The sequence below is a fragment of the Lissotriton vulgaris genome, chromosome 9 (genome assembly GCF_964263255.1).
Source record: "Lissotriton vulgaris chromosome 9, aLisVul1.2, whole genome shotgun sequence".
In the NCBI taxonomy this organism is placed as follows: Eukaryota; Metazoa; Chordata; class Amphibia; order Caudata; family Salamandridae; genus Lissotriton; species Lissotriton vulgaris.
In genome coordinates this window covers 626,167,400-626,184,868 of record NC_141697.1, presented here as the reverse complement: position 1 = coordinate 626,184,868, position 17,469 = coordinate 626,167,400, and the positions used below count along the sequence as shown (strand labels likewise).

General features: G+C 44.8%; 1 protein-coding gene across 2 annotated transcripts in view; it reads right to left on the bottom strand.

The window, feature by feature from the left end:
• Window positions 1-17,469, bottom strand: part of LOC147691984 (cytochrome P450 2G1-like) — a 339,761-nt gene that overhangs the window by 8,056 nt on the left and 314,236 nt on the right. The window contains exons 9-10 of one of the 2 annotated variants that reach the window (XR_015299981.1): window positions 10,820-11,427; window positions 5,830-7,292 (exon numbers count right to left, since the gene is read on the bottom strand). Coding sequence is in view for 1 of the 2 variants with exons in the window: in XM_086938274.1 (XP_086794400.1) it covers window positions 11,240-11,427 (188 nt within the window). In the remaining variant the exon portion in view is untranslated. Of the gene's footprint in view, window positions 1-5,829; window positions 7,293-10,633; window positions 11,428-17,469 lie in introns of those variants that run through there. The other variant, XM_086938274.1, reaches the window with a different exon arrangement.

Sequence of the window (17,469 nt, the reverse complement as noted above, 5' to 3'; positions counted from 1 at the left end):
CCAGGCCCTCGTCATCAGCCGACTGGACTACGGGAACGCCCTATACGCAGGAACCACCGCCAAACTTCAGACGAGGCTCCACGCATACAAAACGCCACCGTACGACTCATCCTCGACATCCCTCGCCACAGCCACATAACCACTCACCTGAGAAACCTCCACTGGCTCCCTGTCAATAAAAGGATCACATTCAGAATGCTAACCCACGCACACAAAGCGCTCCACAACATGGGCCCCGGCTACCTCAACAGCCGACTCTCGTTCTACACCCCCACCCGCCAGCTTCACTCTACCAGCCTCGCCCTCGCTATCGTCCCACAAATACGCAGAACCACCTCCGGAGGAAGAGCATTCTCCTACCTGGCAGCAAAGACCTGGAACTCCCTGCCCACTCACCTACGACTGACCCGTGATCATCTCAGCTTGAGGAAGCACCTCAAGACCTGGCTTTTCGAGCAGTAGCATCACCCCCCCCCCTAGCTCCTTGAGACCCTCATGGGTGAGTAGTGAGCTTTATAAATGCATTGATTGATTGATGGTTGGGACCCAGAAGAGTGCACGGCCCATCGGTGAGTGCACCTCGGACGGTGGACCGTGTTGAGCAAGTGGCATGGAGAGCGGCGCCTGGTCGGGCAGCCTTGTTAGACCCAGGTGAGAATGTTGTCCCACGGGCCAAACCAAAAATGGTGTCGGTGGGGACAGGGGGTGAGGATGTACAGGGGGAAATGGGAAGTAAGCTCCATAAAGGTAAATATGTTAAAGATCAAGGTGTGGGGACGGTGATTTGGTTGCACCGGGCGCTAAAGTGGAGAGTGGGATGAATACGGAACCAGAAGGACAAGGTAAAGAGCCTTTACAGAGTAAAGAGTTAAAGTTTAAAAAGCTGCCGTACATGGGTGTGACAAAACCCCAGGGTGCGCATTTGATGTTAGCCACTAAAGAGCGCATCTGGAAAGGGGAATATGTTGAAATTTTGAAGCTACTTCACAGGGAGGTACGGTCCAAAGAAGGGTCTAAGGAGGAGGAGTATAAGTTGGCCAAGAGGCCTAAGGTGCCGTTGACCATTAAACATTGGACAGAGGCATTTTTGATACATGCCAGTGTATATTGTGAAAAGTTTACCGAGCGCTTCGTGGCTATTTCTAAATATAGGGATGTTATTCGGAAAGTGCAGATCACAGGTAGCGGGTATGCATGGGCACAATATGATGAGGAGTTCAGGGACCGTATGGCTTGGGATCCAGAAGCGAAGTGGGGGAATTAGACTCTGATTTGTGGCAACACACAAAGACTATATTTACTGCAAGTGGTTTATCTTTAGTTTCAGGGGAAACCCATCCGGGGAGGGGCGGGGAGTGCAACAGCTACACAAGCTAGGTCAGGGGCATGCTGAGAGTTTAATAAAGGCATGTGCACAAAAGAGTATTGAAGGTTCAAGCACAAGTGCTCTCAGTGTGGAAAGAAGCACCCCTTGGGGCATCAAGCCGCAAGGATATCAGCAGTGGCAACAGACAGGTGCTAGCACATCTGGGACCTCACAGCAGTTCCAAAGTGGTAGGGAGGTAAGGGATCCCAGGAGTCTGGACCTAAGATCTCCTACGCCAGTTAGACTGAAAGCATTGGCAACAGGTTTTAGGGAGTATGGGGTTTTGGAAGCAAAGCAAGTATTGTTGGAGGGCTTTGAAGAGGGGTTTCATTTGGGTTACAAGGAGACTTGGCAGAGGCGGTGTGCACAAAATTTGAAGTCAGCATTTGAACATAAGGCAGTGGTGCAAGACAAGTTGGACAAAGAAGTTTGAGAAGGAAGAATGGCGGGTCCTTTTGATGACTGGCCAATTGAAGACTTGATTGTTTCCCCAATCGGGGTGGTTCCCAGAAAGAAGTTGGACAGTACAGAATAATTCAACACCTATCGTGGCCTGAGGGGTCTTCAGTCAATGATTTTATTGACGAGGAGACAGCTTCAGTTTCATATTCCTCAGTTGACGTTGCTATGTCACTGGTTGTGACCGCGGGCGCAACTGCAGAGATGGCGAAATGCAACATAAAATCTGCATTTCGTTTGCTTCCCGTACATCCGGATGATTGGAGTCTTTTGGGAATCCATTTTGAAGGACAATGGTACATGGATAAGGCATTGCTGATGGGTTGTTCAATGTCTTGTGCTTTCTTCGAGCGTTTTAGCCTTATTTACAGTGGTATTTCACACAGCACACTGGTCATGGACAGGTAACACACTACTTAGACGACTTCTTTTTTGTTGGTTCCCCGGGCTCCACGGAGTGCCAGGTAGCACTGGCCACGTTCCATGAGCTTATGGGAGAGGTGGGTGTGCCCTTGGGACCAGAAAAAACAATGGGTCCATGTACGACCATGTAATTCTTAGGCATTGAAATTGATTCAGTTGGAATGCAGGCACGGTTGCCAGCTGATAAGAAAGCAAAGATGTTCGATTTGTTGGAAGAAATGCCTGTAAAACATGCTTGCAAAACATAAGGTAACAGTGAAGGACATTCAGGTTTTGTTGGGCCATCTCAATTTCGCCTGCAGGATAGTCAGGGCAGGGAGGAATTTTTGCAGGAGACTGGGACCAGTGACTGAGTTTGTCTGCTCTAGTGTTCAGTGAACCAGCCAGGTGTTAAACCACCATGGAAATGCCTTGTTGTTCCAGGCAAGTCCAGAGATGCAGGGCCTCTTGACAGAGGTTCCACGACCCCACTCCGCCCTGCTTGTTGCAGTACAACATGGCGGTAGTGTTGTACATTAACACCTGTACTAGCCTTCCTTTGAGGGATGGTAAAACAGTTTTCAGTGCCAACGTGATTACCTGAAGCTCCAACAGGTTGATATGGGGCCTGGCTTCCACCTGAGGCTAGAGTCCTCTGATTTCCACTTCTGCCAGATGTCCGCCACCTCCCAAAAGGGTCACATTCGTCATTACAGTGAGAGCTGGGTGGGGAAGAGGGAGGGGTCTGCCTCTGTTCGAATCGCTGTTTGTCAGTCACCTCCGCAGGTCATTTGCGGTTCCCTCCGATATCTGAACTAGATCGGTGAGATTTCCCCAATGCTGCATGTGCCACCTGGCATGGTCCACTAGCAGGATGCAGGAGGCCATGAGGCTTAACAGCCTCAGAGTCATTCTCACCGAAATCCAGGATACAGGCTGAAAATCATAATCATAGCCTGAATATCCTGGCTTTGCCTCTCATGAGGATAAGCCGAAACTGCACTGTATCCAGAACTACTCTGATGAAAGCGAGCCTCTGAGAGGGAGTCAGGTGTGACTTTGGCACGTTGATAGTGAAACTCAGCGAAGAATGGGACCCCTGAGCTCCACCGATGGGCTGTGGCCACTGCTATCTCATTGGTGAATACCTGAGGAGCACTGGTGAGGCCGAAGGGGAGCATGGTAAATTAAAAGGGCTTGTGACCACTGTTAATCGCAGGTAACATCGATGGGCTGGCAGAACGGTAATGTGGAAATAGGCATTCTGGAAGCCCAACACTACCATCCAGTCTCCCAGGTCTATAGCAGACAGGACCTGAGCATGGGTGAGCACCTTGAACGTGTCTTTTTTGAGGTAGAAGTTGAGGGCTCAGAGGCCTAGGATAGGACGAAGGCCTCTGTCATTCTTTGGAACCACAAAAAAGCAGCCTTAGCAACCACAGCCTATTTCTGGCCCGAGAACTCTCTCTATAGCTCCCTTGGCCAAGAGAGACCTGACTTTTTCACGGAGTAGGGCACGGTGATCCTCCATCAGCCGATCATAAGTTGGAGGCACGGATGTAGGGGTAGCCTTGAAGGTGAGGGAGTAGCCCCTTTGGACAATTTGCAGCACCTACCTGTCCAAGGTAGGTGCTGCAAATTGTCCAAAGGGGCTACCTAATTGACCACAATGACTTCGATGAAGAAGACTTTGAACCCAAGGATGAGTGCTCGGACCCTCCTCTCGACTGAGACCAGGAGCAGGAGAGAGATCGCAAGTTGACCTCCGTGGCGCCAGATGCCGGCCGTGATCAGTTTTAGGGACATTAAAGACTTCGCTGCCATGGCTCAAGAATTTGAGCACAACTTTGTGTTGTGATGGCGCTACAGGCACCGGAGACTCCCTAAATGGGGGTCTGTGACCAACCTGGCGTGGTGACAGGTGGCGCAGGGCTTGAACCCCAAGGTCTTTTGTCAAGACATCCCTACACACCAAAAGGAGTCGAGAAAAAAGTAAAAAAAAGCCATTAAAAAAAGACAGGTGAAAGCTCTCATCCACTATCAAAAATCTCCCTGATCCAGGCACCTGGAAGTTCAAAGGTTAGGAATCTGCGGCTAGATGTCTCTATCAGATGTGAGCATATAAGGAAATATATGACGTGTGCAACCATATTCCACAACAAGTGGAAGTAAGGGCCCAAGAGGCATGCAGTGTTTACCGACCGCAATGCAAGGCTGGTGGAAGAAAAGATATTCTTATCAAAGCTGTTCAGCCTTTTGGATTCCCTTTTCGGGGGTGCAGAAGCAAACATGTCAAAGGAAGTAGAGACTTGGATCACCAAGCATGTGGGGGGTGGGGTGCGTAGAGAGGATTTTGGGTAGCCTGGTTCAGGGTGGCAGCAGCGAGCTATGGTTCTGTTCAAAGGAGCCCCTGTGCTGGGCTTAGAACAGGTGCTCAGTAGAATATCTGTCAAGGCCTTGTTGAAAGGCAGAACGGGTTCAGAGGAGGAGATATCAGGCTGCAGGACCTCTGCATGTTGTTAGTTATTAGATGTTAGCCTTTTGACTGTCAGTATAGGAAGCTGCAGATCCATGGCCTCCACAGCCCTATAGACCACCATTGCCTCAGTAGCCGGGTTAGGGGGAGAAAGCATGCCAGAATCTTGAGAAGTGTCCAGGCCGCTGGCATCACCCTGTTTCTCATACTGACTCTGTGTCATTCAGGATGACGATGGGGAAGGTGCAGGTGATGCTGATGGCCTCAATGTCTCAAACAGCACAGGGGAAGGTCTCAGGAATCAGGAAGGCAACATAAGGAGCAAGTAAACAGTGCTCATACAGCCAACCTTACTTTCTGTGGTGTCCACTCTTTGAAGTGGGTCACAAATGAAATTATGGGCCAACCCTGAGGGGGCCTGGTCGGCCCCGCTGCAAGATGGCCGCTGGCTAAGCGCGCCCTGCCAGCTGAGAACCGATCCTGAAGTAATTCCGTCATTTGGAGGGTCATCACTGTGCATGGAGGGTGCCTAGGCTTTGCCTGTGGCACGCAGTCTCTAACGGGTCGTTTCCCTTGGTAAAAAGTCTAAATATCGACTTTTTTATTTTGACAGGCAATAATATCTAGTCCAAAATTTTAGAGGGGCAGAATATCGACAAACAGAATATCGACCTGAAGGTAAGAAATATTGTTTTTGTTATTATCGAAGTTAGTAATATCCAAAAATATTGATGTTACTAATATCAATATTCATATTAGTGTTATGTATTTTATTTTATATGTTTATTTTTATATATTTTTTTAATTGTTGAACTAGTTTTAAAATATATGTATTACATTTTAGAAGTTAGCAATAATTTATTTAAGTAAATGATTCATTTTAGGGTGGGAAGTAATTTAATTATAGTAAATTATAGTAAATTAATTAAATATTTTTTAGGAATTATCAAATATTTTTACATACGTTTTGCGTTTTACTACCATAGCGGGTTGTGGGTTTATAGGGAAATAGGGTGGGAAGTAATTATAGTAAAAAAAATTATATTTTTTAGGAATTATTAAATATTTGTAAATAATGTTTGCGTTTTAGTTCCCGCAAGAAATGCGCATGCGCGGCTGCCCGTGCATGCGCATTTGGTTGGATGAAGTCGGCGCAAAGAAGAAGATGAAGCCCCGGGACGCCGCATAAAAGGTAAGTGCTTTTCTTGACTTTTTAACCTATTAAAAATTCAAATTAGGTGTGTAGAAGAGGGCGGGATGGAGGCGGGCGGCGGGCAACTTCGCTCCGTCCACGGGTGTGCGTAGTGTTGCCTACTACGCCTACTTTGCAAATCGTGTAGTAGGCAACATTACGTGCACTCCGTGGGCGGAGCGAAGTGCTCTGCCCAGGGTTACTTTTACTCCAACTACATCTGGGGTGTGGCTGTGCTAGTTAGACAAGGGCTGGAATGGAAGGAATGGGAGTCACAGGTCAACCTGGAGGTTAGATTCATTTTACTACTGGGTGCATTGGACGGGATCCAGGTGGCAACAATCGCAGTTTATGGTCCAAATATTGATTCCCCTGGTTTCTTCAGAATCTATGGGCTAAAGTGAGAGCAACAGATTGTGACACTATTATTTTTGGGGGGATGTTAATGCATTATTAGATGATGCAAAGGATAGGAAGGGTCTCTCCCGCTCACGGCACCCTTCGCAAGTGCTGCCCTAAACACTATCATTTCAGATGGCGATCTGATTGACATCTGGCATCAACAGCATCTCTTGTTGAGAGATGGTACATGTATTTTTGAGCACCACAGGGCCTGGTCCAGGCTGGTCTATTGGCTGGATTCTCGGGATGTTGCGACATGGACCTGCGAGGTCTCTCATCTCCCCACGTCCTTGTCTGACCAGGCACCTAGGCTCCTGTGTTTACTGCTTCCCATCTCACGCCCTAAAATGTTTATTCAGTGGCTTCCGCCTAATGCTCTTCTAGATGAGGCTTTCAAAGAAGAGATTAGGAGCGATATCACTGAATATTTTGAAATTAATGCAGGATCGGTCATTACTCAGGCCTCTTATTGGGAGGCTTTTAAAACGGTAATTAGGGGTAAAGGCACAGCATGTCACGCTGCAGTATTGAAGGCTATACATGGTACGCTTACCTCACTTGAGAGACAGATTAAGGAGCTTGAAACCAAATTCTACACCACAGACGACCACACAGTAGTAGCCACACTGAAAAAGAAACTGTTGGAGTTTGAGGAGGAGGCCAAGCGGCAGGTGAGGTTTTTAGGTAAACATACCCAAGCCAGAAGATATGGTGAGGGTGATCGACCTGGGAGAAATCTGGCATTAATGCTTCCTGCCCCACGATCTACTGCCTATATTACTGAAATTAAGGGTAAGAACCCAACCGCGATTAGAATCCCGAAGGAAATCCTAGATGCGTTCTCACAATTCTACACTACACTTTGTAGGTCAACCCATGGTGATGTCCAGGAGGGTCTCGGGCCCTTTCTTGATTCATTGGAGCTGCTATGGTTGAGCAGAGGTATGGTATACAAGGGAACCCAAAATAATGGCCAAGGACCATGGGTTAAGCTACTAATTTTATGTTACAAAGGTCCTAGGTTTATAATGATATCTAAAGGATTAGTTTTCACAGGCTAAAAATAAAGACTGTGTTTTTCTCTTTAGTGTCCAGCCGGACCTAGAGGTATTTATTTTCAAAATAATGAAGATAAACAGCATAAAGCGAAAACATTTCGCACATTAATAACTGGGCACAAGCCTGTACCAAGTCAAGGGGAGACAATACAGAAAGAAAAGACAAAGAATTCACAGGCAAACAAGGAGAACAGGGTGGCTTATAATACAATGCAAGAAATTCTTGAATAAGCACAAACCCACAGTAACTGCCGGGAAATTAAAAATTATATAACGGGCAGTACTGCAAAACAGTCGACGAACGTTTCGATCCCTATCTCCAATAATGTACTGGGATCATCTTCAGGATTAGAATTGATTTTGCCTGAGTTATCAAGTGAGCCACGAGCTGGGTTGAATGGGCCAGTTGTGGATGAACAAGCTTCCAATCAGTTCCAATTATTGTTGATACCTGGTGACTATTCCAAAGTACCAAAAAGAAGATAAAAACGGCCAACAGCGATCGAATTTATTCGTGACCGGATGAGCCTAGCGTGTAGCGTAGGCTCGGTACAGGACTTCAATTAAAAGGGGCGGTGATAGTCGTAACCGGGAATCGGTTTACTAGTGAGGCGCTCAGTGGAGATGGCCTCTTCCGTGCGAGCCTTGAATCGCTCGTAGAGGGGCCGCAATGGGATCCCGTCACTGCAGCACGATGGCCATTATCATCACCCTGCTGAAGGCAGTGAAGCCAGAAAATGAACTCGACTCTTACAGGGTCCTTTCGCTGATAAACATTGACGTAAAAAGTTTGGCTAAATTGGTCGCCTATCGGCTGCAGCCTTTGCTCCCATTGATTGCTCGCCCAGATCAATCAGGTTTTATCCCTGGGGGCTCCACGTCCAACAATATTAGGACCTTTTTTACCGTAGTCCATTATTTACACCCTGAATCACAAGCAATAGCAGTTTTTCTTGACGCTATAAAGCATTTGATACTCTGGAGTGGTCATACCTATTTGCAGTTCTGGAGAGGATAGGGTTCAGTCCCCTGTTTCTTAGCCTGGTGAGATTGTTATATACAAGGGCCTCTTCAAGGATTTGTGTGAAAGGCAGGGGTGCCCTCTAGCCCCCCTGCTCTTTGCAATTGCAATGGAGCCATTGGCAGCACGCATTAGGCAACATCATACTGCATGGGGGCTGGGCTTTAGCACAAGGGGCCTCCTCATCTCATTATATGCAGATGACGTGAAATTATACATAAAGGACCCGATAATGAACATGGCTCCAATCCTTTATGAATTCATTACATTTGGAGGCCTATCAGGTGTCTCTATAAACTGGGCTAAATCTACGATATTCCCTCTGACGAATGCTACTACCCCTTTTCAAACTCATTTTCCACTCAAATGGGCACATGGGCTGGTGAAATATCTTGGTGTATGGCTAAGTAGAAACTTGCAGGATATTTGGGATATGAACTACGGATGCACAGTTTCATGGCTGGAAGGAAAGGTCTCTGCATGGGCTAGGCTCTCTCTGTCACTAGCCGGGAGAATTGCAATAGGCAAGATGGTAGTTTTGCCAAAGCTATTGTACTTATTTGTAAATATCCTGATCCCCCTAACTCAAGCCTTCTCCAAATCTCTATGTTCTGTGCTTATCTCCATGTTGTGTTAGGGTCGCCAGGGACAGATTTTGTGGAAACTTTTAACCCTTACCTTTCACCAGGGTGGTCTGGGAGCTCCAAATTTACAACTGTATGCACTGTGTGCACAGGCTCAGTTTTTGCATTACTGGGTTCACCCAACCCCCTTTCAGCCACACACGGCCATGGAGTAGGATGTGGACACACTGGTCATACTTCAGGTAACATTATATCAGGCCTACAATCATCCTTAGGATGGCATAGATATGGTGGAAACCCTGCAATGGGGATGGGACAAACTGAGGGAAAGAGCAAAACTGAAAATATTATATGCCCCGTCTAACCCTCTGGCACATAATCCCATGTTATCGACAATGGGGGAGGGTGCAAGCAGAACACTGGCACGGAAGATGTGTTTGATTACGTTTGCGGACTTATACTCAAAGGAGTCATTTAGGTCCCCCTGTATCTATAGAGGAGCAGGCTTTGCCCTTTTCCAAGTTATTTTTATATTACCTCAGGGCTACCTGTAGGTCCCTGCACAATACATTTCCAAGCCCTCCACCTACACTATTCGCATTAGAAAATGTACTAAAGTCTTATTATCCACGTAGATTAATTACACATATTTACCATAACATGCAAAACACTGCCCCCTTATTGTACCCTAAGGCCATACAGGTGCGGAATGAGGAATTACAGACCCCACTGTCGGAAGATCAATGGACCTATTGTTGTGCCCAACTCACGGCCTTAACACCCAAAAAAATGTTGTGTCTAATCCACTTTAAGTATCTACATATATTCTACAGGACCCCTTCTCAATTACACTGCATGGGGATCAAGGGGGATGATAGTTGCTGGATGTGTGGTTTGGGCCAGGTTTCGTTGCTGCACATGGCATGGAGTTGTCCACAGTTGATCTTGTTTTGGTCGGCCATATTCACTTCAATTCATGACATAATCGGCACAATAGATGACCGAACCCCTTACTGGGGTTATTAGGTTATGTTAGAGACACAACAGTTGCATTCCGTAAAATAGAGGCTATGCTCCTATTGTTTGCTAAACGCCTGGGGTTATTAGGTTATGTTAGAGACACAACAGTTGCATTCCGTAAAATAGAGGCTATGCTCCTATTGTTTGCTAAACGCCTGGGAGGTATGCATTGGGGAAGGAGGGGGGCTCCCACCTTGAAAGAGTGGGTCCAGGATGTCACATTTGGACACACACAATTAACCTCTTTCTGGGAATTGATACCGTCGGCATCCAGGCCTAGGGATATATGGGATCCTTTCTTGGAGTGGGCACGTACTCGCCAGGAGGAGGGTGGGGGATTTTCAGAGGCTCCTGGGGATTTACAGGTGTGTGACTGACGGGTTTGCTGTGGTCAAAATATTGGACTGGGAGGTATACTATGCACTATATATGCCTTTATAGAAGTAGAATCATTGGGTCTGGTACTAACTGGTTATTTTAGGGATCAATGGACTCTACCTTGCAACCTATTTTACTTCTCCTGTATAGTGATTCTTGTGTTTTCAAAGGAATTTGTTTGTTTACTCTTTACAGGTGGAATTGTGCATCTGATTTGTTTATAGGTATAATAATACACAAATGGAAGGCTAATAAGAGTCTGTAAGCAACTGGCTGGTTGTTCGTAATGTTTGTTGTTTATTAAAATGCCAATAAATAAATAAAAAAAATTCAAAAAGGAATTATGGGCTAACCCTGGATTATGATCAGGGCTCAAAGGGGGTTAATGTCACTTTGATTTCACAAGGCATTTAGGTGACTCAATACATGTGACTCCCTCAATAAATAATTAACTTCTCAACCCATTTGTATTTGTCCAGCTCTTAATTGATTAGGAACTCAGAAGACTGCATGCAAATATCAGGAGTATTATTTTAGCATGTGCAGGATTTGCTCATTTATGTACTCATAGGGCCTGATTCAGATAGTTGTGGATGGGTTACTTCGTCACAACGGTGACAAATAATCTGTCCACTGAAATGTAAATTCCATTGCATCCAATGGGATTTATATTTCACCAGACAGGATATTTGTCACTGTTGTGACGGAATAACCCATCCGCTGAGATCTAAATCAGGTCCTTAGTGTATCACATACTTTCAGTTTTAAACCACACAGTTTACACAAACTTGGAATTCTAAATTTTGTGTCCTCCTTTAAGAAAAGTACACAGATTGTTCCTATATTAAATGAGACGTTCACATTAACAATATGCCAGTGGTTCATCCAATGCGAGGAATGAGGTGGAGTTGATACCGGCGAGGGACATTTCCAAATCCACTCATCTCTGGAGTGAGGTTGATATTATCTGGATTTCCATCCGCTTTTAAAGTGAAGTGCTGCAGTATGGTGGTAAAAAACAGGAAGAGCTCCATGCGGGCAACTCCCTCCCCGAGACAAATGCGCTTTCCTGGAAGAAAAGACAAGATTCAATTACAATATTCAGGAAGAGAAATGAAGCACCAAAGGAATTAAGTTCAAGGAGGACCGGAACATTAAGACATCTCCCTGTCTATACATTACATGGAAATCTGTGACTCCTTCTACAGGCCTTAGTAAGCCTAGAAACTAATAGTTTACGATAGTGTCTTCTGAAGAAACATGAGCACAAATGAAGAACAAGTTATTTTCCTAATATTTTACCTCCTAAAGTAAGGTAGACTGAGTTGTGACTAGTTAGAAGGAAAGCAATCTTAATCACTTAGGTCCTAAAGAAATCCTGGTGATTTGAAAACTAGAGAGAATAGGACAGAAACCTGTCCTGTACTGGTGGTCGGGCATTGCTGTTGTCGGGAAGACCGCTGCCTCTGACAGGATCTAGGATCGCCTTAGGGGGGCAGTCAGACTCCCATCCCTACAGTGGAGGCGTGCCTGCGCAGGCATTGAATAGAGATTAGGATGTCTGTTTCCAATTTCCTTTTCATGATGGTCCCACTGCCATGAAAAGGCAGCCAGAAAGGGTCTTTGGGACCCCACAAGCAGATCCCCCATGGGTCAGTGCTAAGTGGTGGGCCTGGGGGCACATTGAGGGCCCCATACATCCATGCACCATGTGCCAGACACAACATGGTGCCTGGCATTTGGGGCATGGATGTGCACAAACTGCAGCTTGTGCAAGCCTCTGTAGGAAAAGGCACTTTCTGAGTGTCTGCATGGCGTCAAATCGAAATAGAGCAGGAAAACGATACAGTTATTGATATGTTTAGTTTCCATGCAGAGCAGCTGAGAGTAGGAACCCCATATCCGGAGGCTCCGTACCGGTCGAAATCAATCTTAGAATTCATCAATACCGATATTTACACAGCCTTCCTAATCGTATTGAATCCTAGTAAATATTGGAATAAAAGACAAAATAAACACTCATTGCACTTTGTACATCACCATGATAGTCTGTTTCCATCTGTCACAACAAATTGCAATCCTTATTGCAAGGTCTGATAGAAGGCATATCTTTAAAAAGGGCGAACATAAATTAAAACTAAATGATACAACAACAGTGTTTCTCTTGCGTTATCACCCTAATCAAAGTTTTCGACAATTGAGATAACATATCAAGAACTGTATTGTTTTCTTTGATCCTAAAACACAACTGGTTATTGTATAACCATCAACAGTAGATTAATCATATGTTCCAACTGTGGCCCTCTTCCTGACGAAGGCACCCTGTGTGCCGATACGCACGTGCATTGTGTCAACTTATCATCTTTTCAAGTATATTTTTAAACTGAATTTAGTTAGAATGGGAATATTGATTGAAGGACATGAAAGTGAATGTATGAATACCACAGGTCATCTAATTGTTAATAATTAAAATAAATGATAATTTGTATTTTTGATAAATAGTTTTTGTTGCCTTGGTTCTTTCTGTTTCTTACTGCTCATGTATTAGCACTAATTATTATATTTGAATGGTTGCCTTGAATCTGTACAATAATTTATTTTCTCGCTACTTTAAGAAACTTCCACCTAAGAAGTAGGGGGCCTCTTCTTTTGCGTTTGGGTCCAATGTATGCAGCTGTGGCGATGCATTAGTTCTGCTCTGGGTTACGCTGTGAACAGAAGAGATGCGTCCGTTCCGCTGGATCCACAGAGGCTGGTAGAGTATCTTAAACCCACTTCCAAGAGTTTGGGACTGGGGTGTCAAAGCTCAGCAGGGGAGACTCACAGATGGCAGAGTCCAGGTGCAGATGCAAGATTGTAAGAAGCATGATGTGCCCCTGAGGCTTCAGATCAGGAGGCCAGCCAGCAAGCCATGGGTCACTCTGGGGTACTGAATTAAAGAGATGCAGGTGAGGTCCTTCTCAAGCCTTCTCATGCAGGCAAGAAGGCAACAGGCAGTGGGTGAGCACAGCGGGGCAGCAGTCCAGCAGAGTGGTAGTCCTTTCAGCAGCCCAGCAGTCCTTCTTCCTGGCAGAGTTTCGTCAGGTCGGAAGAGTTGGCATCAGAGGTCCAATGTTTATACCCAGTTGTGCCTTTGAAGTGGGGAGAAGCTTCTATAAGCAGGCCTTTGAAGTACACTGGGGTCCCCTACATGGAGAAAGGAAACAGCCTATTCAAGTGTAAGTGGGGTTGGGCCCAATTCCTACCTCCCATCCTGCCATTGATGGCCCATCCAGGCACACCTAAGCTCCCTATTGTATGTGGCTGGCTAGGAGGAATACACTAAGCCCAACTGTTAACAGCTCTCCCAATCATGTAACCCAGAAACAGGCTGCATGCACCAAATGGGGCAAGAAAATGCCAACTTTCTAAAGTGGCATGTTCAAAATTGTGATTGAAAATCCAACTTCACCATAAGTTAGGGATTTCCAATTACAATTCCAAATATACCAAACATGAACTTTTTACCTGTTACCATTTGTAAATTACAATTTGTTAAATGGAATGAGGTAACTTCAATTTTATCCTATGGGAAAAGTATGCCTTGCAGTAGTGAAAAATGAATTGAAGAGTTTTTTACGATCCAGGACATGTAAAACTTAAAAGTATATGTCCTACTTTTTAAATACACTGCACCTTGCCCTTTGGGCTGAACAGGGCCTACCCTACAGGTGACATAAATGTATTAAAAGGGATGGTTTGGGCCTGGCAAATGGATTATTTTGGCAGGTTGAACTGGCAGTTTAAAACTGCACACACAGGCTGCAATGGCAGCCCTGAGACATGTTTAAAGTGCTCTTTAAGTGGGTTGCACAATCAGTGCTTCAGGCCCACTAGTAGTATTTAATTTACAGGCTTTGGGCATAGGTAGTGCCATTTTACTAGGGACGTACAAGCAAATTAAATATGCCAATTAAGCATAAGCCAATTCTACCTTGTTTTAAGGCGAGAACACAGGCATTTCGGCACTGGTTAGCAACAGTAAGGTGTAAAGAGTCCTAAAAGCAAACAGAAAAGGGTTCAGAAAACAGCAGGATGAAGGCAAAAACTTTGGGGATGACACCGCAGAAAGGGCCAAGTCCAACAAGTAGGTATAACTGTAAGGAGGTGCTTCGCCAACCATTTAATCACCTACATGAACAGACAACACCACATGGAGAACTATTAATTGGGCTTTTGCTCTGATTCAGAACTGAAAATGCCACCTTCAAGACTTTAGATGCCATTTAGCATATCCATAATGATACCTGTTTTCTTGTCCTCTTCGACATTTCAGCTGCAGACAAAATATTTGATCATGTTAGAATAATCCAAAACCTGGATTATCATATCGGGTTTTGTGTCTGTGTTCTTTCTCAATTTGTTTACATTGTACTTGAAAAATCATCATCAACTTGTAGAAATTGATGATCACATCTGTGATACAGCCTCATTGTCGTGAGGAGATCCTTAGGGCTACATTTAGCCTCTCCCTGATCACCCTGTACCTTAAGTCTTTTACCTTGTCCCATGCAGAGGCAGAATCTCATTCGCCATTATGCAGGTGATACACAATTATTCATTAAAACCTAATTCTTGTATGATATTCACACTCTAGAGCAGACTCTGGATGTCTGACATTTTTCTGTAACAAAACCGATCCAAAATGGAATTCATGCTCTTTTTACACAAACACAAAATTAAATTCTAGCCAAGTCACTTTAATGAGTAAAAGGGAGATGTATATGATCCAGTCCTATACTAAATGCTTCCAAGTATACAATTTATCTGGCATTCTCTCAATACATGCTCCAAGTTTGGCTTCATGTGCTGATTCATTTTTTGCTTACTTTATTACTTTCTCTATCACAATGACTCATTTGCTTTCATTATTCTCCAGCACCTACATCTGAGTGCCTTCCACTTGTTCTTCCACAAGCTTTTACCTCCCTGGGGAGCAATTTTCCTGGGTGTGTACAGTATCACATCCATTTTCCAAGATGAATATTTTTGTTGAAGTTTGTAGATAATCAGTTTTGTACCACTGATCGGAATTCAGAGGAGCTGTAAGTTAATCAAAAGTGGCCTACAACAAATACCACTCATCCACCCATTTTAAACAATGTAGAGCTTTGCACCTGGCCTGGAGCCAGGACTGGAGGTGCACAGCACTGAAAAAGAATAGCCAAAGTTAATTGAATCCACAAAGAAAGGTAAGATTGAAGTTAAGAAAGCATGTCAGTGAAAAGGAAAATCAAGGCACATTTAGCAGGGATAAGGAGGGGAAGTGAGAAGCCAAACACAACATAAATACAGTAATTAGGAACCTGGGGAAAATGCGGAAAGTGAAACCACTGGAGACACTGTAGTGCCAGTAAATTTCGCCTCAGGGTCATCAAAGGAACCCTTGACCCTTTGCTTTGAACAAAAGCACAACACATATAATTAGCATACTCATAATAGGAATATGCTGTGCATGATTTTTTCACTACTAAACTAACTCTGTTTATGACGAAAGAATGGTAAGTTCAAAGTTAAGCAAGCAAATCAATGAAAAGAAAAGGCAAGCTGAGCAGGGATCGGGAGGGGAACCGCGGCACCAAACACAATGTGAGCGCAGGAACAAATGCTGGACCAGAAACAAACTAAGTGGTAGCAATGTAGCCACAACAATGTGGGATTTTGCCATATACTTTAGATAGGGCAGGAGGGGATTTTATACTGCTGCCTCTGCTCTTGCCAAGACAGTCTTGCCTTATACCTAAAAACTTTGCAATGTAGCTTAATGAACTAACCCCCCTTCCCATCTTCAATAACCTCTTTTCTTAAACGCTCATGATTTTAAGGGATGTGTGGAAACCCATTCCAGAATCAGAAATGTACGGTTAGCTTCTTCTCTGCACCTCACTCAATCCTGCGTTCTCGTCAAACCTGACAAACACCCCCATTCTGACACATTTTTTCAGAGGATTTTGCTACTACATTAAGTTCCTCCTATAATAAAGGAGCCCGTTCTTGCATCTGTGCCCAGCCATTCTGCAGAGGGGGAGAGGGGCACTAGGACCACCAGTTCCAGCCTCCAAAGCGGTCATTTCTGCCAACGTCATCTAAAAGCGCCTGGAGGAGCCTTAAAATCATTTGCGGCTCCCATAGCACGGATAGCCCATTCTTGCCCAGCCGTTCTGCAGAGGGGGAGAGAGGCACTAGGATCACCAGCCCCAGCCTTCATTGCGGTCGTTACTGCCAACGTCATCTAAAAGCACCTGGAGGCGCTTTACAATTATTTGCGGGCTCCCACAGCGCAAGATGCACCCGGACAAAGCCCAGGCTAAGGGCGGGCCCTTCTGCACCCGTCAGAGCCCAGAAAAGGCTTGGCTGGGCCACCTCCCTAAGCTTTTGAAAGAAATGTGACGATGTTGGTAAGATTGTATACTCCTTCGAGTACTCCTTCTAGTGCATTACATTGCATTGGATTTTACCCTTTACAAATATTAACCAATTGGAAATAGACTCATGTCATCCTACTTGACTTAAAACTATTTTAGTACAGGACGCTGATGTCAGAAATAGTTCATTGTTGTTCCTGGGACCATTGTATGCGCCTCCTTAAATTAGAAAATTAGATAAAGGACAAACCAATGTTTTCATATTGGAGGCCAATACATATTGGAAGGGCTGAAGGTGTAAATCTGTGTTTCCCCTACTATCTGTTCCTTGAAATGATTTCTGATCATAGTAGTTTTGTATACTGACGAGCATTTCATTTATAGTTTGGTTTATAAGCCGTGTATAACTGCTGTTACTTGTCTTTTGCTTATCCACGTCCTTGCCCTAATCTAGGCCTTCTATACTTCAATACCAATAGACCCAATGTTTAGAGATCTGGTATATGAGAACTAGCTTTGGAGTTAATGAGGAAAAGGAAGGCACAGAGGCTGTGGCGGCAAGGAAAAAGATAGCAAAGACTAATAAGTCAGGTAAATATGCAGCTGAAAACTGCACTATAGCAGCTATCGACAAGCTTATTGAGGAAGTGGAAACTATGTTGGCTAATGGGAAGGAGCTTATACTAAAGGCGCAAACAAAATCTTGT